A 26335-nucleotide genomic window follows, 5' to 3' on the forward strand; every position below is an offset into this window, starting at 1 on the left:
GTGCCTTTGTGGAGTCTGTGAGGTGATGGAGCAGTGCTTTATCACCATACACATGCAAGAGTTTGAAAGCTTGAAGAGCAGTTCAGAAGTTGCTTTATACAAGATACAGTTCCCTTTCATTAGAGAAGAGAGCTGGTACCACGTTTTATTGCTTTCATTGTGTTCCTTGAGGGTTATGTTAGTGTCCCGGTTACATCCAAGTGACTTGAAATTTGGTGAAAGTTGATGTTCGAAGCCAGCAAAGTTCACATCATTAAGCCACGTTTGTACTGTTTCTTGTTGTTTGTTCTTGACAAACAACATAAATTCTCAAAATTGGGTTGATAATTAGATAAGCACTGAACATCCAGGTCTGGATGGTATTCAGGCAGTGTTTGGAGTGATGAATGTCTGAAGTCGAGGACGCTTCCAAGTCTAGTTGTGCATCATCGGCATATTGATGAATGCTGATGCTGTTATCCGAGTAGAGCACCAAGAACTCCACATAAAAGTTGAAGGTGGCAGGACATAGTATGGACCCCGGGGGACTTTGTGGATGATCAGGATCTTTTGGGACTTTGAGGTGCTCATGTGAGCAAACTGATGTTGGTTGGAAAGGTAGGAGTAGAGCCAGTAAAGGACATTGCTGGTGAATCTTATTCAATGCTCCAGGGTGCATATGAGGGTGCCATGGTCGACTATAAAAGGCAGCTGAGAAGTCCAGCAGTATCAGTGGAAAGATCCTGACATCCAGGTTATTGAAGAGACCTCTTAAATTAGTTCGTCCAGACCAAAGTGGGTTTATGCCTGGGAGAAGTATGGTTAAATATTTAGAGATTTTCTACATACCAATCATATCGAACAAAAAGATCAGAATTTGGTGGTGGCCTCCATTGATCTCAGGAATGCCTTTGATACCCTCATCTGGGTTTATTTATTCAGAGTACTACATGATATGAGTTTTGGAGTGGAGATCCCTCGCCTAGATCAAAGTTTTGTACTCTGATCCTACTTCGAGGGTAGATCATCTCAAATTGCTGGCCAGTAGGCACAGGCATGCACTAATGGAGCCCCTTATCACCCTTTTTGTTCACCTTGACAGTAGAGATACTGTTGAAACATGGCAGGGGGCTATATGATTTGCATGGAATTAACTTTGATGGAGTAATGTATGCTGTATCCTTAAATGGGGATATATTTGTTCTTTATATAAGTATAGGGAAGAGGGATTACGTGTCACTATGGACCAACCCGGATGTTCAAAGAGGTATTTGGGCTGAGGGTTAAAAGAAGAAAATCATGCTTCTTCTTCCTTTGCCATGTAAACCATAATGCTTACCTGGGAACTACATTCCAAAATTTGTTTTCTGTATCCAGGGATCTTGTACATCTGCTCAGTATGTAGACAAGACAAGGCATGTTTCTTCTATTTGAATTGAATATGCTTCTACGTAGACCCTACACTGGGAGAAGATAACCAACTGACCACTAACTAATAAACGTCCCTCACTCCCTTGAAGCAGGACTGTAATTCCTCAACAAATACTGATTGAGAGAATGTTAGCTTTTAACTGGAGAACCTGTAGTAAGTGTACAGAGGATATCCACCTGGAGGTCTGATATCCTGAAATAAGCAACATCTGAAAGCAAGACAAACGTCTGCAGTGCGGGAAGGAAGGAACATGAGAAGGAACACTAGGATCGGGCACAATCCTATCATGTAATGGCAAAACAGCATTGACTTCCAGGGTGATGAACTATGATTGTAAGAATTAACATTGTTGCCTGTGTGGATATTTAATTTGCTGTTCTTAAAACTGTCGAATTTTCTACAGTGTATTAATCTTGAAAGTTAATGTTTTCTTTCTAGTCGTGTGGAGAAAGCTAGAAGGTGTTCTGGTATACTTTATTAACCTATACATGCACTTAAAACATTCAATATTTGTGAAGGCCCAGCCAGGCAACCTCCTTTTTTTAATTATAGATTATCATTTATTTTGTAATGTGTTTGAATTATTTTATTATATTGCATACCGGTTTCCTGTTTTACTGTAAACAAAATATGCAAATAGCGTTTGAATGTAGTTCATTTTAATGAAGAACAATGGGGGGGGGAAAAGAGCGCAACCTATACATACCTCCAACCTCTGCATACCTCGAGCGCCCATTGCTTTAGTCCCTCTGCCACTAAATGAGCCCCCCAAGATTCAAAGTATGATGATAATCCCATTGGTCATGGCTGGCTGTACGTACTGGGGCTCTTGACAGTGCTCAGTTGCAGTCGCACTTGGAATAACGTGTAATCCAGGGACAGGACACTGCTCATCTGAGACTGCACCACCAGCAGCACAGGGGCGGCCGGGTGCAGAGTGCAAAGGAGGCGGCGGGTGCCCTGTTGAAACCAATGGAGATCCTCAGTTGGGGGAAAACGACGGCAGGCTCGGTTCCGAAAGGCTGGCTGAAGGAATCTTATGACTGGAGAGGTAAGTTGGATAGTGAGGGGATGCCAGGACGCTGTCGGTTTGGCACACAAAGGCCTGGGAGCTGCCGGTGCAGAGCTGTCTTTAGGCGTCTGGTTTTCTCATCAGCTCTGGTCGCGGTCGGGTAGACCATTCAGGTTGAGGCTGCAGGCGTCGAAGGGTAGATCAGGAGAGGTCGTCCAACACAGGATCCTAGATCAGGATCGCCGGGGAGACTTCACTGGGTTGATGGGCTACCTGGCCTCGGGCTGTGGGCTTCGGGTGCAGACGAGTGGTGCAAGTGTCTTGGATCCGGAGTCCTTGAGTTAGTTTCTTGCTGGACAAAATGGGTGTCCACTGGAAACCAGTCTTTGTTGAAGACCGCACAAGTCCCCGGGGTTCTTGAGGTTGCTAACTGCGGGCAGTGTTGGTTTCTTTGAGCAGGGTCACTGGAGGAAGAGACAGGCCGGTAGGGCTGGTTCCAAGTCAGTTGTCGACTTTTTTTTTCTACTGCTGCACAGCTCTTTGTTCCTTCTTCATGGGCGTCTAATCTGAAGAACAAGGTCAGGAGAGCCCTTAAATACTAAATTTAATGGCTTTACTGAGGTCGGGGCAGTAGCCAATGGACACTGTCCCCTAGGGTGACTACACCCTTTGGGTGCACCCACCCTTTGGGGAGAGGGTCACATCCCTGTTTCTATGGGCCTAATTCTCCAAAACAGGATGGAGAATATTCGGGGGAGGGGTTCACCTCCGCTCCAGGGTGAGGTGGACACTCCAACTCTGCTTACTAATTTGTGCACCTATCCTGCCTCCAAAAGTGGGGTTTGGACGGGGGGGGGGGCGATCATTTCTGCTAGTTGGAGCTGTCCAAATCACGGTGAGAGCCTTTGAGGCTCACCTTGAAGTGTTGCTGTTTCTGCCAGGGAGAAGTGAGAGCCTCCCCCAGAGCAGGCTTTGTTTCTGACCTCTGAGAGCACAAAAGGCGTCATGAGGTCACAAACCTGTCTGGTGGTGGATAGCTGGCAGGGACCAGTTGGCCAATACGCTAGAAGTCAGTCGTTTTTCAGGGGGCATCTCGAAGGTACCCTCTGAGTGTATTTCATAATAAATCAATCAGTGTGAGTTTTATACCAAACTTCTCGGTCTTTGGTAGAGCAATCCTGAAGCTGTGAAGTTAGTGTTGACATGTTCCCGGCCCATGTGCTCAAAATGGCTTTGCTGCACTTAGTGTCTGTGAATGCACAGACACTGCATGGTTATATTGCTCATGCAACTATGCCCTCACCTGAGTTAAGGTTCACCCTGTGTTAAGGCTGTGAGGCCTGCTAGAGGGGTGACTTACCCATGCCATAGGCAGTGTTGGTGGGCATGTCACACAGGGATGTGTGCTATGCCAACTCTTCACTTTGGTCTGCACCAAAACGCGTAGCCTGCAATGACAGTGTGTGGGTTTTGAGGTGAAGGGTCTCTGAGAGTGGCATAAAACATGCTGCAGCCCTTTTGAGACCTTTTCTGGTCACAAGGCCCTTTGGTAACAGGGGTACCTTTTACACAGGACTTACATGTGGCCCAGAGGTGTGCCAATTGTGGAAACAAAGGTACAGTTTTGGGAAAGAACACACATGCTGGGGCCTGGTTTGCAGGGTCCCAGCATACACTCAGTTAAGTTAGCATCCGGTATCGGGCAAAAAGTTAGGGGGTAAGCATGAACAATGGTCACTTACCTACATCCACCCCAGAGGAGTGGCTAGGGAAATGAGCAACACCCCACCCCCAATCTGCGGTCACTCTAAATTAGTTCTAGGTCAGGTCCTCTCCCACTGGGCCTGATGACTGACTGGCATGGGGAACAGAGGAAGGGAGCAGGTGTAAATTACATCTGCCTGTAACAGGTTAGGCCTCTTTGAAGTTAATTAAGTTCCTGTGTGCAGCCCAAATGGTCAGTGTGCCGGAGGTACAGAACACCTCCTCATAATGCAAGACCTTTGTCTCCACTCTGAGAGCAACTTCACATCTTAATAACTGGTGTATTCAGCTCCCAGGTGACAGCTAGAAGATCATACAAATGGGCCTCTAGAGACTTTAGGCAGATAACAGGCCCCTTTCTAATTTATTAGAAATATGAAATTTTCAATAAATTGGGTTTGTAATAAATATTCTTACATATCTAAGAGTTATCTTTCTACCGGTTTCCTAAGAACAGGCAACATTATTTAATTTTTAAAATGGTATCCAGATTGGCCTAACGGCTAAGGCACCCGACCTCGGACCTGGGGAACTTGGTTCGAGTCTCGGTAACGACGCCAAAAACCCCCTGTGATTCTGGCCAAATCACTTACTCTCCCCGTGCCTAAAAAAATGAGTGTGTCCTAACGTAACTGTAACTGGTGCTATGTAAAGCGCTCTGATAACTGATTCGGTTCGGTTCTAGTTCGCGCTATATAAAACTCTGCAAAAAAAAAAAAAGCTGGCAATCTTGCTACAGTGAAAATGATTTGAAGACTTTTTCAATGTAAGGACATGTTTAACATTAAGGGGCCGATTACGATGTCAGTCTAAAAACTTCCGACCTCTAGTCGGAGGCTTTCTGACTTTGGTCAGAGGCTTTACTACCTACTCGTCGGTTTGCGGTCTAACCAACTGATTACGTTGTCGGCGGTCTGAGCGTAAAACGGCCGATCATTCCGACTCAGTTCCGACCGATCTCAGAGGCTTCCAGACAGTTGGTACCGCACTGCAATCTCCTATGGACGGTGTTTCCGCTGTCTGGATTACTATGTCTGTTTCCTACAGCCTTTCCATGCTGGCCTTTCCTGACATGGAAAGGCTGTCGGACAGTGACTTTAGGTACCCCTAGCAGGGCCTCCTTGCCTCTGTGGTCTACGGTTTGTGGTCGAGGGGGTACATAGGGTACCCACCCTTTAAAATCCTGCACTGTGTGGCAGGAACCATGGGGTGCCTGGCACAAGGTGCATGGTTTTACACCCCCCCACATTTCTCTATAGGAGCCTGTATTACAGCCGGTTCACCGCTGTGAAGCAAGCTCCCATAGAGAGCAGTGGAAATCTGACCAAAAAGTGTTCGGTCGCATTGTAATCCTACGGTCGGAACTGCCGACCTCCGCTCGGTCGGCCCAGAGTCCGGGACGGTGTCGGTCGCAACTCCGACTGACATCGTAATAAGCCCCTAAATGTGTACATGTCCTACCTTTTGCATACCATGCTTTCGTAGGACAATAAAGTCTACTTAACGGTGACTTATAAAAACTTTAAAATGAAGGTTTAGGTCTGTTCAAAGAGGTTACTTTGACAGGTTGAATTTGTAGTTAAGACTTTCACAGCCAAGCTACACAGAACAGGACTGCTGTTATGTTTGCATTGTCACTGCAGTGGGTGACACAATGAGAGCTGCAGCCACTGGGGAAATGTATCTTGCTGGCCATGGGTACTCTTTTGGGCACCATATACTAGGGATCTATCGGTAAGTTAAACATGCCAATTAGGGGGATGGCAATTTATCACGTTTAAAGGGGGAGCACAGACACTTTACCTCTGTTCAATAGTGGTAAAGGGCAGAAACTTCTACAGCCAGCATTAACAGTCAAGGCTAACATCTGAGGGTATACCACGCAAAAGATGGTCCTTTCTAACACGTTTCCAATACTTACTGTATATATCTGGTCTTTTAGTTGCCATATAGTTTCACACTACTGTGTATTAAAGAGCCGTTTAGCAATGTCTGTTATTTTCTCGATTTTTATAGGTTCTCTTATTTTCTTGCAGAACCTCTTATGTGTTTGCTTGTTGTTTCATGTTTAGCACAGTGGATAAAAAGTATTAGTTGTCTGTTAGAACGGTATTGCATTGCTTACAGATCTTTCTTACTTTGTGTTCCAGGTCTTTTCTCTAGCTACAGCTAGTGGTCATTTGTACTGCATTTTAAAAAAAAATTATTTCTCAGTGTTTAGATTTTTTGCAGTTTGTTCTCATTAGATGTCCTGCAAAGTCATTCTGTTTTGCAGCTATGCATCTTTGCTGGCGTACAACAATTCCGAACTCACCCATCAAGTAGCCATGGACTCAGTAAGTCAGGATTCGAAGCACTCGCTCATATATCTAACCATTAGCATGTTCTAACATGTAACCAAACACTCCCAAAAACTCAATTTAATGCAGAGACACTTTCACGTAGACCAGCTTGTCGTTCTGTGTTCACGTTATTCTGACCGATTTATAACGTTTAAGAAAACTCCTCAAATCATCTGTTTTGGCTGCTTGGGCTCCAGCCCATTTTTCCTAGATTCGAGCTCTCAAACTATGCTTTTAAATCCACAAGAAATGTTAATGTCTAAATGCTCTACTGCAATTCCTACAGGCAGAGTATGGTTCCTCTCTTCAGGACCTTCTGCGTCCCTCAGCCAGAAGTACCTCAGGGGAAATCGGGCACCACTGACGTGACCATGGCCCTCTTTAGCATTGTGGCTCAACAGCCAGTCCTTGAGCAAAATACTGGTAACAGAAGTTCGAGGCCAAGCTTGCATCACCTCCACTGCTTTGGCAGCCGGTGGGAATTCATCATTGCTGACAGGGAACTTTACTAAACTCGTTAGTTATTACTTGATGAGGCTTGAACCAATGTTAAGAAATTTCCCAGGATGCTCACTCCCAGATCCTTTAATTGGGGCATGGTTTGTAGCGACAAAATAATCAATGGCGACCTAAACCTGCCTCAGTTGTGTGGAGTGCTTTCCACTTAACTCAGTGCCCCGCTCCCACCCTCCAAATATAAACCATCGAATTTACAAGGAAATCTCCTTCCCTGAGCCAATACTAGGTCCAATCCTCCACAGTGCTTCTGCTCACTTGGCCTGGAGGAATTCCTTCTCTTAATGGAAAAGGTGCCATAATAGAAACACAATTAAGCACACGGTTTGTACTTGACTGCCCCCAGGTAGTTCCCTCTTAAATCATGGGCATTGGGTAGGTGGCCATTGAAGTAGCAGTTAGAAGGCAGAGCTCAAAAGAGATGTGATTGCACGTGAAATTGTAGATGCCGTTTGAAATGTAGTTCAGATGAGACGAGATCAAGCAGATTCTATCTTGTGCTTCAAAAGTCTTTCAAAGGAAATATGAAATGTAATTTTAACTTTACGGAGGCATTTCCACGCGCATTACATATAATGCACAGTTGCAGCCATGGTGCTTTTCTGTCAGAGGATTCAGATTTATACAATAGGATTATGTGTCCTACAGCAGGTGTTGATGCAGAAAATATGTGATCTAAAATTTGGCACAGGTTTCTTAGTAGTACTTGCCGAAAATATATCCTTTGCTCAAGCTCTACGTCTTTTTACTCTGCAGAATGGCGTTGTAGTGAAGTGGATTGACGGCTGATTTATCAGAGAGGTACTCGGTACAGTGTTAAAATGTAAACATCCATCTATTTGAAACACAGGTGGCTCAGGCTGTTCAGCAGGTCACAGCCGCTGCACACGTCAGCACACCAAATGCAAAAGCAAATTGGATTTACTTGGGTGCTGGGTCCAACTGGAATGACTTTTCAGAAACATATTCAAATTGGCGATTAGATCAATATATATCGAATGTGTTATTGTAATTTCTGATGTTTTGTACTCCTACTATTTATTCACTTAAATATGGGCTATTTGTAATGACTGTTAAAGTGTGTTTTTGTATAATATTGCTACCAGTGATTCTGAAATTTCAAAATACTGTAAGTTGCAAACCTACTATTCGACAACAGAGTACTCTTGAAGTTCCGATGTTGGCCCCCACTAGTATTCGATATTGCGGTCTTTGAATTCAACAGGAATGTCTGTGCAGGGTTAAGTAGGGCAACTAATTAACTGTCAATCAACTTTCTTTTTGATACCAGCAAATTAAAGCTTTTTTAAAATTTAAAATTCTGCTTTATTTCCGTTGTAGGTTCAGTCATGCAAGACAACATCAGATTTGCAACTGCTGGTGAGGATATTAAAATATGGGACTACTCTTCGATGACAGTGGTGGACCAGTTTAATCCGCATACTTCGCCTTCTGGAATTTCGTCTCTTTGTTGGAGTACTAATAGTATCCTTTTATAAGCAAATGCAGTTGTTTGTAGTGCAGTGCATAATTTTCATGCTGGCAGAGATTTGATCTCTTGTGTAAAGTTTTTCATTTTTTTCCACTTCTATTTTCTTTTTGGTAGTTTGCAAATAGAACGTTTATTGATAAAGGGGTGTTTATACTTAACATTGTTTATTAATGTACATATTTACTGGTTAGGTCACCAGCCATAGAGTGATTTGCAAATATTTAAAATATTTCACGCTGCCTGACTGCCTTCCGATTTCTGTCTTAAAATGCTGCCACGAAGGCCGTTTTCATGCCACAGGAATATGAATGTCCAGAAAAAGGACAGATTGCTGGAAATGGCAATCATGCCCATAGCAAGTAAAAAACATCTTGGAAAGTTCAGATACTGTAGTAATTTTAAGGGATACAAGGCTAAATGAACGTGTGCCAGTGCCATACCTTTCATAATTGGTCACAAGTTTACGATGCAAAATGGAAAGTGCATCATAACAACAATGGAGATGAAAATACACCAAGGCCTTGTGCAATAGACACTCGGCCCCTTTTCATCTAAGGTAGGGTAAAACGTAAGAGACATATTTTAAAAATGGAAAGCAGAGAAGCCAGTGCTGCTTTATATGTAAGTGGGCATCTCGAGGCCTGGCCTTATTCTGATCTCTCCTGGGGCAATTTTATTGACTACGAAGAGGGGAATAAAATTAAAAACCTTTAAACCCCATGCTCTCTGGCATGGGCAGACCGGCGGAGGACGAGTGATAAATATGCAAACCCAACCGTTCTGGCCGGTTAGTAAAAAGATGAACTTTCTTAAAGCATTGCGTAACAGCTGAGGTGGAATATTTTACACTCACAACCACCTCGTCCCTGAGCAGAAGCGTTTGTTTTCTTCCCTTGTTAGTTCCTCTGCCACACAAAAAAAATATCAGGAAATGAACTGAGACCGATGGATAATGGATTTGAGCATTTCTATTGTAGTAATGAGGGCACCCCAGTTCCAGTTTAGTCTTGCTTTGCAAGGAGAATGGGAAGGAACATGTTGCCTGCTGCTGAGCGGTTCATTACGACTTTGAGACTTCCACAGCAGTTCCATACACTTTTAGAACGGAGTCACAAGTTGCAGATGGCTGAAGCCTAAAGTCCAAATCCCTGGCACTAGCAGAGTCGGGTCCGATGGAGACAGGGACCCCCGAGTCCAATATATGCTCTTATGATTGGGTCGTAGGGCTCATCTATTTTCATTACTCACCCTCGTCGTCTGCCAGCATGCTGCTGCTGCTTCAGTGAACATTGCTGCTCACCCACAACTGTTAGCCAGTAAGTCGTGCGAATAGCCATGCACCTGTTTCCCCAGCACCAGCCTTGTCTCACCCCTCACAACCCTCCTTTGTGGTGAGCATTGCATCCTGCTCAAGCAATTTGTAAGTATAATTACTGCATTTCCTCTAATTGCTCAAAGGTCACTAATTGAAGATCCCTCCCTGCCACCTTTCACAAGTGCCCACAAATGTGAAATGTATGAGTCTTAGGAAACATGTAAAGACATACGCTTAAGTTGGAAACACGATGATTTGTAGAAAAATAGCGTGTGACTCATAGCTTGTTATCCGAGTGAAGCTGGTGATACGTGCTGAGTACACCATTTCCTTCCTATAAGAGGGGCCTTTGTGGAGTCGACTGCGTTTGAAGAAAAAGGAAAGCCTATTGAAATTCTATAGGAATTAACTGCATACCGTGAGAAGGTACAACCGATATCTTTCTGTTTTTTTCTCAAGATAATTGGAATATTGTTAACATTTTGCTTCTACCAGAACGCCATTTCTGACATTTTTATTAGTAAAACAATTTCTTTTGTTTCTTTTAGTTTTTAGCTGTATGACTCCTTTAACTTAGCATTCAGATCATTTTCTGGCTAGTGCCTCGGCCTCTGGTGATAAAATAGTAGTTTCAAGCTGCAAGTCCAAATCTGTTCAGCTTTTTACTCTTGCTGAAGGAGTAAGTACAACTGTGTTTTGTTTCTGTTTGTAATTTTACCATACTGGTTTTCCAGTCATACTATGTGTGCAAGAAATGTCAAGGAAGAGTAATGTTCAAATAATATTTTAAAGTTAGTTCCTGCTAAACAAAGCTTTTTATAAGAGGGTACATACATACACATGCCCCGCCAAGATCAGGCATAGGAAAAGAAAACGTGAAGGGTGGAGTGCTTGAATTAATCTCGGCCAATGGTTATTACTCCGGGCCACTTTCCAGTCGATACTTAATTTCCCAATATTGCATTTTTGACTGCAACCAGCCGTCAGTAAATCTGACTTTGTTCTGCTCCAATAAGAACAGTCCTGCTTAAACTCCCAAACCTGCCCCCCTTCAGATGGGGGGAAAAAGCATCATCAGACCAGTTTTTGCCTGTGTGGAAAGTGAGGTGAATTTTGAGTGCAATGGCACGGTGAGCATGTGACCCACGTCGCCTGTTATACCCAACAAGAACTCTACTGCAGAATTTACCCAAAATACATCCACACAGTGCAGTCACGCAACTGAATAAAACATCAAACTCGGCATGTATGTAGCTGGATGTAATACACAACACTGCTAAGTATCTACAAAATGACGAAACCCATTTATTCTGCACCCTCTCGCTCCATCCACTTATACAAAATAATTTCGAACAACAGTGGTCCCATGCACACTTTGTGAACAGAAAAATGAATATAGACAAAATTGATCTATATTGGTTTAGACATGTCCAGCCGGACAGAGGTCGCAATCTTTACTGGATCAAAAAAATAAACCAAAGGATTCCTTCAACAATTCACAATTCACCGTAGTGGGGCATAAGCCTGTACCCAAACACATACAAGTAATTACTGTGTACAGAACAAAGAAAACAGGGCTATTAGGCAAGAACGAGGGTTTCTGTGAATTACAGTAAAACAGACAATCCAAAAGGCACCTTTACACATACATAGTAAAAATTATACAATCTGTATAGGGTGCACATATAGGTCGACGGCGTTTCGATCCTGCTAAGAATTCATGGGGATCATCATTAGGTCAAATGGAATGAAGTCTAATAGTTATTAGCCTCTATTGCCTAAGAAGATGGGAGGAAAAGGAAAAGGTATAATGAGAGAAGGAATATCATCAAAAGATACGCTCGAGCGCTTGGTGACGTGGGCGTGGCGAGAAGAGACTGGTGAGCCAGTGTCTTAGAAGGAGGTTGTGTGACGATGAGCATAATGGGCGACCGCTTACACTATGTGGAGTCAGACTGAGTCCCAAGGAGGTGAAGGAGCAGAGTGCGTGGACGACGCAGGAATAATTTATTAACCAAACACATGGTGAACGGCGCAAGTGTGTGAAGGAACCATCAGGATTGATGGATTAGGGCAAGAAGTGGTGTCGATGAATTAAGATTGATGGATGTGAGGGAGTGTTGAGTCATACACATTACGTAAGAGAAGCATTAAAACAAGCGAATAAGGTAAACGGCGCAGGTGGTTGGAGGAACAACCGGAAATAATCGGTTGGGACCATTGTGAATATCGGTGAAGAAGGATCAAGGGACGTGAGGGAGTGTCCAGACATACACGCTCCTTACTGAGTGTTCAGACATACACGATCCAATTTGAATGTGCAGTAGATCTCAAGAATCATAAACATGCAATGGAGCTTGCATAGTCAAGGAAGTTGTGAAGGCTTAATGAAAAACGGTAGTGGTGCGCCTGAATTAATCAAGCCATGCCTATAATACGAGAGCTGTGATTACGGCGCAGTGAAAAGGCAGTACCGTGGGTCGGGGCTTACCTCCGGGGCAAGAGCTGGCATGCTCGTTTAGTGCGAGTTGGGGGATTGGATGAAGCTGCCCTGAGGGAAGGAAATGGAGAGGTCATAAGGGCGGGAGCCGTGGGGGAAAGAACGGGGCGGTGTGAGGCTCCGTGGAATTGACTTACCAGTTACGGGGGCTTCTGAAGGACGCGTCAGCTTGATCGCGTAATAATAAAGGGGGCCCCTGTGAAAGAAAGCGGGCAGTTAGGGGCAGGTACGATCTGGGGTGGGTATTCTATTACAGACGATGCATTACTGCAGGTGCTTACCGTGTCAGTCGGGGTGTATTCCTCCCTGGGGATGCAGTAGCGTTCCTCCGGATTACTGCCAAAAGTAATGGCAACTCAAATAGGCTGGAAGCCGGCATGAAGGTAGAAGGAGGACTGACCTGGGATAGAATTGGCATCCATCTTGGAGGGGTACCTCTGCATGGAGGAGACTGGGCATGGAAATAGGAGAAGGACAACCAAGGAAAAGTCCTGGCAGCCATCTTGGAGGAGTGACCCACGTACTGTGTTAGGTAGAGTGCAGTGATAAAAGGTGAATGACAGAGGAAAATTGTAAAGGGACAAATTAATAATTAAATACATAAAGAGAAAACCATAGAGTTAAGTTCCTGTTGACCAGCCACATAAAATGTACACTACGGATTGTAAAAAACACATGTATTGTACAGTTCTTGTGTAGGGTACATAGCAGTCTCCGTATATTCATTGGATTAGGGTAGTCCAGTCTTCTTGTAGGTTCAACCCAGAGTTGAGACTGTCCGTCTTGATAATCCATTTTAATTCCTCTTTGTTTAGTAATTTTGTGAGATCACCGCCTCTAGGTGGTAAGATTATTTGACTGATCACGGTCCAGCGTATGTCATTTTCACTGTGACCCTTGGTATTGAAATGTTCGACAAGGGGAGCATTGGCGGTTTTGCATCTAATCCTACTCCGGTGCTGCGAGATACGGAGTCTAATTTTCTGCTTCGTCTGGCCCACATAAATCAAATTGCATGGACAAAAGATGGCATACACAAGATTACAGCTATTACAATTGGTGAATGTTTTAAACTCATTTTTCACATCTTTAAAAGTGAATTCCTTACAGTCAATTAAAAAATCACACACAACACAATTACCACATTTGGCATGGCCCCTGAGGGGCGGTAGTAATCAGAGATCATTAAGTGTAGTATTTGAGATGTTTGTCGAAGGGAGCGCAGCCCTAACCAAATGATTCTTCAGGTTTTTGTTCTTTTTGAAAGCAAAAATGGGCATTTCCAAATCAAGCGTACCAGAGTTTAAGATATGCCAATTTTTCTTTATACTCTGGCGGATTTTATTGGACGCCATAGAGAAAGTGGTAACACAGACCAACTTCTCAGTACTCTTCTTAGGTTTGGGTTACAATAATGTCTCGTGTGGACAAAACCAGGCCCTTTTCATTGCATTCTTGAGCAACCGTCGTGGGTATCCCCTACACCTAAGTTTGGCCGCTAGTATGTTTGCCTCATTGAAGTAGTCCACTTTTTGGAAACAATCTCTACTGAGCCTCAGGAACTGGGAGTACGGGAGGCTATCTCTCAGGGCTCGGGGGTGACAGCTATCATAGCTAAGTAGTGTATTTCTCTCCATGGGTTTGCGGAATAGGGAGGTGTAGAGCAAACCTTCATTGTGATGAATGCAAAGGTCAAGAAAGGGGATACTGGCATTACTATGTGTGAGTGTAAAGGTGAGACCATTACAATTGTTGTTTAGCCAATGCAGAAAGGCTTTCAAGTTGTCATGAGATGCTCCCCAGATGAGAAAAATGTCATCTATATACCGCTTCCACGTTAATATCCCTTGATGGAATAGGTTGGTAGCAGGGAGGATGGTATTGCATTCAAGCAAATCCATGTACAGAATGGCCAGGGTGGGGGAAAAATTGCCCCCATGGAAGTCCCCCGGACTTGCTGGTAGTAATTGTCGTCGAACATAAAGAAGTTCTGAGTGAGGCAAATCTCAAGAAGTTGAATAATGAAAAGTGTGGGTACTCTATGTGGTCTTGGTCTGCTGTTAAGTATATTTTCCATGACCAACAAGGATTCTCTTTATGGAATGTTTGTGTAAAGAGACTCTACGTCCAATGTACATAGAGTCTCTTTCTCCCGGTCAAAGGGGTGATTCTCAATGAGGTTTATCATGTACATACTGTCCCTGATAAACCAAGTGGTAATGGGCACAAAATCCTTCAAAAAGAAGTTGACATAGTTTCCCAATGGCTCAAGGACGGACCCACACCCTGACACAATCGGTATTCCAGGAGGAGTGTCAAGATTTTTATGAATCTTAGAGAGGGTATAGATAACCGGAATCATGGGGTTGGTTACGTTGAGAAAGTTCAGTTCATGTTTGCTCAGGAAACCATTTTCATGTGCTTCAGTAGTGATCAGTGTTGGAGACCTGTCGTCTAAGCTCTGCTTTATAATCTTCAATATTTTGCAAAACAATGCCACCCCCCCTTATCTGCTGGCTTGATAATTAGACCATCGTTAGTCCGTAATGTGGAGATTGCCCTTTTCTCATCTAATGAGATGTTATATGGGATAAAAAGGTGTTTTTTCTCCAGTTCAGAAGTTTCTTTGAGGATGACTTTCTCAAACGTATTGATCTCTTTAGGAATCATATTAGCTGTAGGAAAGAATGTGGAGGGGGTCTGAAAGGTGTGATGGTGTTTTTAGATTCAATAGGGTTTTGGTCAAAAAATGCCCGAAGTCTAATTTTTCTAAAGAACCCAAGTAACTCGGTTTGGAGGTCTAGAAAATTTGGGTATGTTGTGGGTACAAATGATAAGTCCCTTGCTCAGGATAGAGATTTCTTGACTAGAGAGAATGTGGTTGGATAAGTTAAACAAGGGAATACTCCTGTCCGAGTTATTTATGCCCATTACCACTGGTAGAATTTCTGTCTGGTTTGTCTCTTCCCCGGGGGGTTGTGCCATCTTGGTTGCTGTTTGACACAGCCCCTTTTGGCCGGTTCTTGCCCACCTCTCTCTAAAAAATGGGACTTCTGGTTGCGTGTAGGGGCACTACTTCCCTCCCCCACGTCTGAGTTGTCTGAAGATTCGGCAGAGGAATCAGTGAATCCCACAATAGTGTTTCTTTGGTTGAATCGACCCCAAGGTCTTGGGTTCTGGGGATTATGGTTAAAATTCCGATTGGTATAGAAATCTTTGTGAAGGTAGGGGTAGGCGCGTTCTTGAGTGAAGGATTTAATATCCTTTTTAACTTTGTTTGATTTTTTATTTTGTTCAATGCGATGGAACTCAAGCACTGTTTTCTCAACTTTGTCTAGAAGTTTTTTAGCTTCAGGGACAGTGTTATTATCATTAATCTGGTTTTCTAGATCTTTGATGATTTCATCCAGTTTCTTGAGTTTCAATGCCCAAAACTAACCAATGTCTTGAGCATGTAGTGCCTATATGGCTGAAGCCAGAGATGTATTTGGGGTTATCTGTAAACACCCCAGGGATATTCCTTACTTGCAACCCCAGTGGTATTGTATTGGATCTTAGATACTCTGCAAGCATCAATGTCATTAGTTCTAAGCGAACATATTTCTTCCGCTGTTTTTCCAAATTTTCAGAGAGATTGGAACTCCCTGCAGTGGAAATGTCTTCTTGATCCGTAAATAAGGAGGAGCCTGTACAGAACTTTTTAATATACTCCTCTGAGTATAGAGGGGGCTGATCAGACATAACAATATAGAAGGGATGGGAGGTGAGGGAGGGAAAGGTAGTGAGTAATAACCTGACAGGTGCGTGAGTAAGGGGAAAGCAACCCACTTGGTAGAAGTGGAGAGCAGTAAAGCCCTTGCAATCAGGCGATTGCGCACATATATGTTTTTTAACAACAAGGGAGCCCCAATGAGTCAGCACAGGACCTCGGGGAACATAATAATTTCGAACAACAGTGGTCCCATGCACACTTTGTGAACAGAAAAATGAATATAGACAAAATTGATCTATATTGGTTTAGACATGTCCAGCCGGACAGAGGTCGCAATCTTTACTGGATCAAAAAATAAACCAAAGGATTCCTTCAACAATTCACCGTAGTGGGGCACAAGCCTGTACCCAAACACATACAAGTAATTACTGTTTACAGAAGAAAGAAAACAGGGCTATTAGGCAAGAACGAGGGTTTCGTGAATTACAGTAAAACAGAAAATCCAAAAGGCACCTTTACACATACATAGTACATAATATACAATCTGTATAGGGTGCACATATAGGTCGACGGCGTTTCGATCCCGCTAAGAATTCATGGGGATCATCATCAGGACAAATGGAATGAAGCCTAATAGTTATTAGCCTCTATTGCCTAAGAAGATGGGAGGAAAAGGAAAAGGTATGATGAGAGAAGGAATATCATCAAAAGATACGCTCGAGCGCTTGGTGAAGTGGGCGTGGCGAGAAGAGACTGGTGAGCCAGTGTCTTAGAAGGAGGTTGTGTGACGATGACCATAAGGGCGACCGCTTATACAGCACAACACTGTTCATCCACCTCATTGTTCAATTGGTAGCATCTGCAAAACGGACTCCAGAGGGCAGACTAGATAGTCAATTGAAAATTGTATCATTCTTGGTGGAGAAGAGAATTCTAAAATCAAATGTCCCTATCTTTATCAGTGAATTTTGGAACACACGTGCAACTCTTAAATTGTTTATTAGGGCCAATATCGCGGATATAAAATGTCCATTGCTAAGGATCCAGGTCATAAAATTGGTACTTCAATACCTCTCCTCATACATCCGTGTATCCGTCTCACATTATGAAGGACCCTAATGGTAGTCTGTATCTGCGACAAGTGGGTAGTTCTGCATTGCCAATGGCTATTTACGCTCAACTAGTCTTCTTCACAGTAGTGCTCAGATAAGTCACCCTTCTCCTATCACTAGACCTTCTTTGGTATCTTACTTCTGATGCTTTCCATAGACTGAATGGTTTTCTGTCTACAGTGCGATCTTCTGACGGCCTTCTCACATTATGAAGGACCCTAATGGTAGTCTGTATCTGCGACATGTAGGTAGTTATGCATTGCCAATGGCTATTTACGCTGAACTAGTCTTCTTCACAGTAGTGCTCAGATAAGTCACCCTTCTCCTATCACTAGACCTTCTTTTGTATCTTACTTCTGATGCTTTCCATAGACTGAATGGTTTTCTGTCTACAGTGCGATCTTCTGACGGCCCCCATCTCAAAAACTTTTAGGCCTGGAACCCTTTCAATAGGAACACAATCCATTCAGAGACTCCTTTTCTCAAAATTAGTTTTTTTGCTACCATTTTACTACCATGATATTAGGCTGAGGGGGTTTGCTGCATCGTCCGAAGCTGTATCAATTTTTTGGGGACCAGCATCTTCATGCCTTCTGCACCGTTAGTTCATCAGTGCTCCTTCCTGCTGTACTGCTGTATAAGCCCTTTTATAGATCTTTTTCAGCTAAGCTCTGTTGTCAGAAGACCAGTCTTTTTCTGCCCTCTTCCTCCTTGTAAATTCATCAAACCTCTCTGATAGGAAATACTGGGTCTTGCACAAATAAGTTTAAGGTACACCTAGGCAGATGCGGAACATTGCTTTGACTTCATTTCTTAGATTAGAGGAAGACCAGCACTAGCTAATACACCTAAATTAGCTCACCAGAAACTTGCATCGGTTAAGTCAAAGCAACCACTGTCAACCTCCCAACACCTGCAGAGCACACAGCACATTCTTTCTCTAAGCAACTTACTGGACCACAGCATTCAGCATCACTACTCTTAAAGGTAATCCAGTGGGACAGAACATTTGGTGAATCTCTGATTATTTTAAGGCGTTTATTCTGCAATTCTATTTTAATTGGTTAATTGCTTAGTAATTTGTTTATGGAGAGGTCTTACAAAAATGTATCCTTGTAGAAGCACCAAAGTAATATTGTGAGTATTTGTAATGGGATAGACATGGCTTCTGGAAAGTCTGTTGTTCATGGATAAGTTATGATCTCTTACTCTCTTAATATATGAGATGCTAGAAGACCCCTTTGTGTGCCTATCATCTGCTGGTACCATGTTTGAGTTTTTTGTGTGCTTTTATTTTTGTTTTTTTCCTTACAAACGATGTCCAACGAAACCTAACCTTTATATTACAGGTAAAACTCTGACCTTATGAATAGGAACACATTTAATGGTATTTTAAATTAAACATTTTCTATTGCAGGAAAAACAGACTTGCTTACATTTACATTCAAATTTTCAATACCTTGTGAGTGGAGGTCTTGATAATACTGTCAATATCTGGGAGTTAAAATCTAGAAGACTTTATCGCTCCCTTAAGGTAAGGATCAAACTTGAAGCTCCTTTTAAAAATACTTGTGAATGAATGCTATTGAAGTGTACTGCAAAGTATGTGTGTACTGGTCACTTTGTGTTTGAATGTCTTTGTTTACATTATTAATAAATTAAAGTCAAATGCTATTGAAGTGTACTGCAAAGTATGTGTGTACTGGTCACTTTGTGTTTGAATGTCTTTGTTTACATTATTAATAAATTAAAGTCAACCCGATCACCTTCCTCCCACCTTCTCCCTTTCCCACCTAGATCAGGGGTGGATGGAATGTTTCATTCCAGCTGCAAAATTTTGTGACTAAACATGTAGTTCCGGCCAACTTCCACCAATTGCTGCATGGGGGAATTTTTTCTCACAAGACTCCATAAATGTGAGTGAAATTTGGCGTCCTCTAGCGTGATTTTCTAACGCAGGCAGTCATGGTCATAGGGCTGCTATCGAGCAGATTTGCTGCTACTCCTCTGTTTTGGCTACATGATAAATCCGTATTTTTTTTGTTCAGAAAGGCACATAAAGCACAACGTTCCTAAGAGGCATCAAACTCGGGGTCGAAGATTTTTAATCCCCCATCGCCATCAAATAAGAAAATTCACCACGTAGGAAATGAATGGAGACCAAATGTAAACTTGACAATGCAATACTTGTCAACCTTCCAGCTCCATACACCAGTCAAGATTTTACTCCACAAGTTCGGTGAAGGAGACAATTGTTTCCCCACTTCTGTGGTAGATCATATCGAGCTAGTTCCACGTTTGCAAACCGCTTATGGCTTTTCTTAATTTCAGTGTCTCCCCAAACACCCAGTATGATCAGGAGATTTAAGCAGCATGCCTAGCACTTCATGCAATCTTCCTCATTAGTTTCCACCAAAAAGTTTGTATTACGAGAAATAGCCTCAATGTATCATAGAACTTACCATCTTATCCACATCCCAACACACATAATAACTTGGAGCCGCGTGCCAACTATTGTCTTGGGCCTCCCCCACACCCTTCTTCCATTTTATTTTTAACTTCTCCTGGGTATGTTAGCGTTGTTGGTCCCTGTTGTAAAGATGGCAGACACAACTTTCAAAGCTACTATCTTCCCATCAAACAATCTATCCTTCAGTGGAGTGACCTGAGACAGTCTCAACCCTGCTGTAATAGGTTTACTTGCAGCATGAAAAACTGTAATGTAAATGTATTCAGTACACTCCACTAATTCAGCCACTGTTATATCACTGTCAATGTTCTTAGGGTGTAAAAGGGTATCGCCCTCTGGTCCGGGTTTCTACAAAAACTGAATGCCTTCACTCTGCCAGTCTGGCGTCGTGTGAAGGGAGACATGCACATCTGTTTTATTCCCTGATCTCTTTTAAATGTATAAGTTTATAAAACAAAAATTGAACCAATTTTTTGTTAAAGGTTCAAATTCCTTTATTAACATTTTATTATCATTCTTTTAGTTGATCTTTGAAAAATTTCCCACTAAAGTAATAATCTTCAATTACACATGGTTCAACCAGGACAATTTTTAGTCAGGATCCTCAATGCATTTCGGACCTATGTGGTCATTCATCAGGAGGCAATACTCTAAGAAACAGAAGAGAGTAATGTGGGTGAATTAATCTGTCCGACCATAAATTATGTAAACAACCCATCAAATTAATTGATGGAGCCCTTACCTGTTCCTGGTGTAATAAAAAATACTTCCATTCTTCAAAATGTTCTTGATGTAAATGAAGAGTCATACAGAATCCTATCCTGCATTCTGTGCGACCGTCCGAATGCCTTAGTAGGCATTTCCTGGATGAGGTAAAGTGGGGATCTACAATAAATATATTTCCGTATCTTATTTAAATGTGTATGTAATATATATATATATATATATATATATTCACAGAAAAAACCATAGGTTATAGACCATATATAGTTAGGAATTAGCATTTACAAAACCTTGAAAATTCACAGAAAAAACCATAGGTTATAGACCATATATAGTTAGGAATTAGCATTTAAGAAGCCTTTTTTTTACTCACACAAAACCATTGAAATTCCATATATAGTTAGTTGTACTAACTATATATCGCGCACCCGCAATCCACTGCTGATCATGTCACATATTACATCATTCATGACATGGTCAGTGACATCACTGACGACATCACTGATGACATCTCAAATGACATCACTGACGACATCACTGATGACATCTCAAATGACATCACTGATGACATCACTGATGACATCTCAAATGACATCATTGATGATATCACTGATGACATCACTGATGACATCATTGATGACATCTCAAATGACATCACCAATGACATCACTGATGACATCACTGATCACATCTCAAAAGACATCACTGATGACATCACTGATGACATTATTCATGTGATAATACGATGAATCTCTTCAGACTCTAATAAAAACTTAGATACACTCAGTGTAAACAGACACTCACAGACTGTCACTCATCCATGGAGTTACTCACACACCTAGTCAGTCATGTAAAGAATCAATCACACCTCCATTTCCTCAACTATACAGTTATACACACCTTACTTATTCAAACATATACTAACACATATTTATTCTCTTATACAATCCCTGATACAAGTTCACAATGATCCATACAGCCACTCACACATTCACTGGCTCTTATGCATAGTTATTTATATATGTCAACTCTCACATGTACTGTGTTTTACATATGTACTTACTTTGACATGTAGCACTGAGATATCCATCCACTCACCAATACACTTATGCACACAGTCAACCGCCCATACAGCTGTTTCCACATGCACTTTTGAACCCATACATCTAGTGAATCAACTGCTCACACATGTATGCACAGAGTCATACACCTCCCAGCCACCCACACACACACACTCAGTCTCCCATACAAATACTTGGGCAACCAATCAATAACCCATATAGTTACTCATATAGCTACTGATCAACACATTCAGCAGTTTACAGAACAACAGACATAATGATGCACAAATTAAGACAGTTTAGTCACTAACCCATGCACTCAGTGAGACACATTTAATCACTCACTCATACAGTCAGTCATGCACCTACTAAATCCTTCATCCAGACACTTATACATCCACTCATTCTTCAATATGTAAGACATATTTTAACTTTACAGAAACATACAGTCACTGGATGTTGTCATCAGTGATGTCATTTGAGATGTCATCAGTGATGTCATTTGAGATGTCATCAGTGATGTCATCAGTGATGTCACTGACCATGTCATGAATGATGTAATATGTGACATGATCAGCAGTGGATTGCGGGTGCGTGATATATAGTTAGTACAACTAACTATATATGGAATTTCGATGGTTTTGTGTGAGTAAAAAAAAGGTTTCTTAAATGCTAATTCCTAACTATATATGGTCTATAACCTATGGTTTTTTCAGTGAATTTTCAAGGTTTTGTAAATGCTAATTCCTAACTATATATGGTCTATAACCTATGGTTTTTTCTGTGAATTTCAATGTTTTTTTAACAGCAAATATCAAAAGCTTTAAAATGTATTCTTCTTTAAATCAAAAAATATATTTTATATGTTTATTAATAAAAAAAATTATGTATTTTTTTTATTATTTTTTTTTTGTTTCGCTCCCGGTCCGCGAACCGGGTCGCTTCCCGTTAGCTCAAAATGGTGCCGCGAACCGGTAAACGTTCCGTTTGCGCAACTGGCGCGCTAGAAAACAACATCGTGACGCGTCGCGTCAGCGTGACGTATCGCGTTGTCGCGTGAAACGTCATATGACGCGCCGCGTTAGCGTACCCGGAAGTGAACCGGTACGCGAACGAGGCGCGAAGCGCCGCTTCCCGGAAGCGATCCGGGACGCGGCCCAAAGCGCGTAACGTAAACACAACAGGTCATGTGACTTGTTAATAACACTTTTCATTGGTTCATTTCACTTTTAGTTTAATAATGATGTAAGACTAGGTCATGTGACCTAAAAGTAACATTTTTCATTGGTTTAGAACTATTGTTTTTCCCAAATGATGAAAACCCCTCCTTCTTTCCTCACTCTGACTTTCATCTTTGTGAGAGGAAGACCTTATGTGATCACTGAGCAATGGCTTCATTAGTAGCTTCAGCTGGTGCTTCCCCACCACCTCCACCACCTCCAAGGAAGAAAGGACCACCTGCTGAAGTTATCATTCAGCAAGAGGAGGAAGAAGAGCAAGAAGAGGAAGAGCAGGAAGAGAGGCAGTTTTTGCGTGAGGAGCCCAGGAGGTCTCATGTCAAAGAAAATTATATTTGGCAATTTTTTCCCCGGGGCCAAAAAAAAGTCAATGCCCGGTACGTAACTTGCCTTATATGTAAAGAACGTCTGTCCAGAGGGACAGATAAAAAATATAGTTACGGGAATTATACAATGCATCGCCATATGCAGAGGTGGCACCCTATCAACTACAGTGCTGCGCAGTTACGTGACCAGCAAGATAATCCCCCTTCTATGGCCAGAAGATCAGTTGTACAGGAAGCGACGGGACCAGAGGCGAGGGAGATGGTCCCAAATATACAAATGAGGTTCGGGGAAGTAAAACAAGTGTGTGTGCGTTGTAACCAATTCATTTGCTACAGAGAAAGTAGCATCACTCTGATCAACAGAGCTATCGACAATCATGATTGTCCGAAACGCCCCAGAGAATAAATTCTTTTTTTTTTTGTTGCTCCTGTTGAGCCCTTTATAATGAATCGTTTTCGTTTCCCCCACCCAAAAAACCCCCCAAAAAAATATAAAACCGTTCAAAAAATACAAAAAAAGTAAAAAAATGTTCAGAAAAATAATAAAAAAAATATAAAACAACAAAAACAATAAAAAAAAAAAGTTCTTATCAGAACTACCTCCCCTTTATAAAAAAATTGGTAGAATATTTAGCACTCTGCCAACCTCTATTTCTTTTGGTTCGCTTCCCGGTTCGCTCGCCGGTACGCGAACCGGGAGCGAACCAAAAATTAAAAAAGAAGAGTAAGTATAAGGGAAGGAAACAGAGAGTAATGTTAAAAGAAAGACAGCTATAGGGACTAAACCAAAGATACTGTTTAATAGATCTATTTACCGAAGAAAAGATGGAAGAGGGTATAATTGAGAAAAACAAAATAGATAAGGAAGTGAAAGAAAAAAAAGGAGAGTAGAGAATGTGACTGAATGATTAAATTAAGATTAAAACATTGGAATAACAGAGAGAAAAAACACAATGCAGAAAAGAAGAAGTAACAGAAAAGGATTGATTGAAACAGCAAAGAAATGTAAATAACATAGGGGCATATTATCAACATAGGCGATAAAAGTTTTGCTGCTTTTATCGGCAGAAATCTGACGCTAAAGACGCTTTTGCAGCAGTTTTCTGCCGATAATGACTGCTTTTATCGGCAGAAAACTGGTGCTAAAGCCGCTTTTGTGGAAGAAAACTGCCGCTAAAGCTACTTTTGCGGCAGTTTTCTGCTGATAAAAGCAGCGATAATTTTATTGCCTGTGTTGATAATATGCCCCTTAGTGTGCTTGAACAACAGAGAGAAAGCATAATGAACAAGTAGTGAAAGAGTGATCAGTCAGAGACAGTGAGAGTAATAGAGATGGAGTGAGTGAACAAGAGTGAGGAAGTATGAGAAGAGAGGGACTGACAAAAATAGTGGAAGGAGTAGAGTAAGTAAGTAATAGAGAAAGGAATGAGGAAAGTAGCAAAGGCAGGAAAGAGAGGGTTAAAGAAATGAAGTAGTGAAACTAATAGAAGTTAAATGTGATAGAAATGTAACGAAAAGAGTACAAAACATTTACCTTATAATTGTCGTTAACTTAGTCACTTGTTATTTTTATACTTTCAATCTGTGAAAGAGAGAACAAACATTTGAAAAATATTAAAACATGTATTTAAAAATTAGAAAAGACAAAAGAAAAGATTGAAGGACAAACAGTTTTTCAACAACTTTGACACTTACAGAAGCCTCTGCTTCTCCATGCCCCTACACAGTCCTAAAAATATACATTTTAAACTAACAATATCTTGATGCAGATGAAGTGAGGCCTATCTTGCAACATGGTGCATCTTTAGCACTGCTGCTGTCTCACAAAAGTGATGCAACGGCAGCGCAAAAGAGGTGCACAGCCATCATAAAACTGTCCCTAACATTTTAAATGATTGTTTCAGGATGACAATAAGGTGTGTCCTATCCAGAGGTTTGTTTGAGGTGAGGCCTACTCAGGGTTGCAGATGAAATTTACGCTTGTTGAAGAGTACAGAGGAGATAATACATATCTATGTCTACCAATGAAGTGAGTCATGTCCACTTCACTCTTGAACAAAGGCCAGACCTCCTCTGTTTCCTTGGACAGGCCTAAACTTGATTTGCACAATGTGATGTGTAATGTTAGGAAACACAGGTGATGTAATTGAAAAACGTGCAATTTCTTTTGCTCATTTCACAATCACATCAATTGTGTTTCCTTTGCTTAGGTATCTCATTGTGCAGATGTAGTCCAGCATATGAAAGAGTACCCAGAAGTGCAGCACTGCATGCAACAACTTTGACACTTACTGAAGCCTCAGCTTCTGCATGCCCCATACACAGTCCTAATTATATACATTTTAAACTGACGGTATCTTGCTGGAGATGAACTGAGGCCTATCTTGCAACATGGTGAATCTTTTACACTGCTGCTGCGTCACAAAAGTGACGGAACAGCGACGCAAAAGAGGCGTATAGCCATCATAAATCCGCACTTAACATTTTAAATGATTGTTTCTAGATGCTGATAAGGTGTGGCCTATCCAGAGATTTGTTTCAGGTACGTCCTACTCAGGGTTGCAGATGAAATTTAGGCTTGTTGAAGAGTATAGAAGAGATAATACATGTGCAGGCCTACCAACGGAGTGAGTCATGTCCACTGCACTCTTGAACAAATGTGAGACCTCCTCTGTCTCCTGGAACAGGCCTAAACCTCATCTACACAATGTGATGTGTAATGTTAGGAAACACAGGTAATTTAATTGAAAAACGTGCAATTTTTTTTGCTCATTCCACAGTCACATCACCTGTGTTTCCTTTGCTTAGGTATCTCATTGTTTAGATGTAGTCTATCATATGAAAGACTACGTAGAATGTGAGCACTGTATGCAACAACTTTGACACTTATAGAAGCCTCAGCTTTTCAATGCCTACTACACAGTTCTAAATGTATATCATAAATACAAAAAGTACAGAATTAATTATACATGTTAAATGGTTTATTTTTGCTGTTCTCAGAATTTATCAAATTTCACTAAAAATAGTGACTTGAAGGTATTCATCATATAACAGCGGGGAAAAAAAACACAATCAAAATGATTGTGTTTAAAAAACCCATATAACATAACCAAACAGAAATCAGAACTCCTGAAAAGTAACTTACTTTCCATGACGTCGAAGGATATCCTATGAACAGCTTACACTCTGTTGTGCTGCTATTATTTTCAGCCCGCCACTTTCTGAAAGAAAAGCTCCATCGTTTTGAAAAATATGTTACATACAATAAATGACTTCTCGCTCTCTACCGCACGTTTCCACAAGGCCAAATCGTGTAAGAGCCATTTATAACTCTTGGAATT

At 41.7% G+C, this 26335-nt stretch overlaps 1 protein-coding gene across 3 annotated transcripts in view; it reads left to right on the forward strand.

Annotated features, from left to right (window-relative positions):
* NEDD1 (NEDD1 gamma-tubulin ring complex targeting factor) overlaps positions 1-26335 on the forward strand; it is a 383820-nt gene that overhangs the window by 15143 nt on the left and 342342 nt on the right. For 2 of the 3 annotated variants that reach the window (XM_078677984.1, XM_078677985.1), the window contains exons 2-4: positions 8387-8530; positions 10437-10531; positions 18594-18710. In XM_078677984.1, the coding sequence (XP_078534110.1) occupies positions 8395-8530; positions 10437-10531; positions 18594-18710 (348 nt within the window). In that variant the 5' untranslated portion in view covers positions 8387-8394. Of the gene's footprint in view, positions 1-6438; positions 6524-8386; positions 8531-10436; positions 10532-18593; positions 18711-26335 lie in introns of those variants that run through there. The other variant, XM_078677986.1, reaches the window with a different exon arrangement.

The sequence above is a fragment of the Lissotriton helveticus genome, chromosome 1_1 (assembly GCF_964261635.1).
Source record: "Lissotriton helveticus chromosome 1_1, aLisHel1.1, whole genome shotgun sequence".
Lineage (NCBI taxonomy): Eukaryota > Metazoa > Chordata > Amphibia > Caudata > Salamandridae > Lissotriton > Lissotriton helveticus.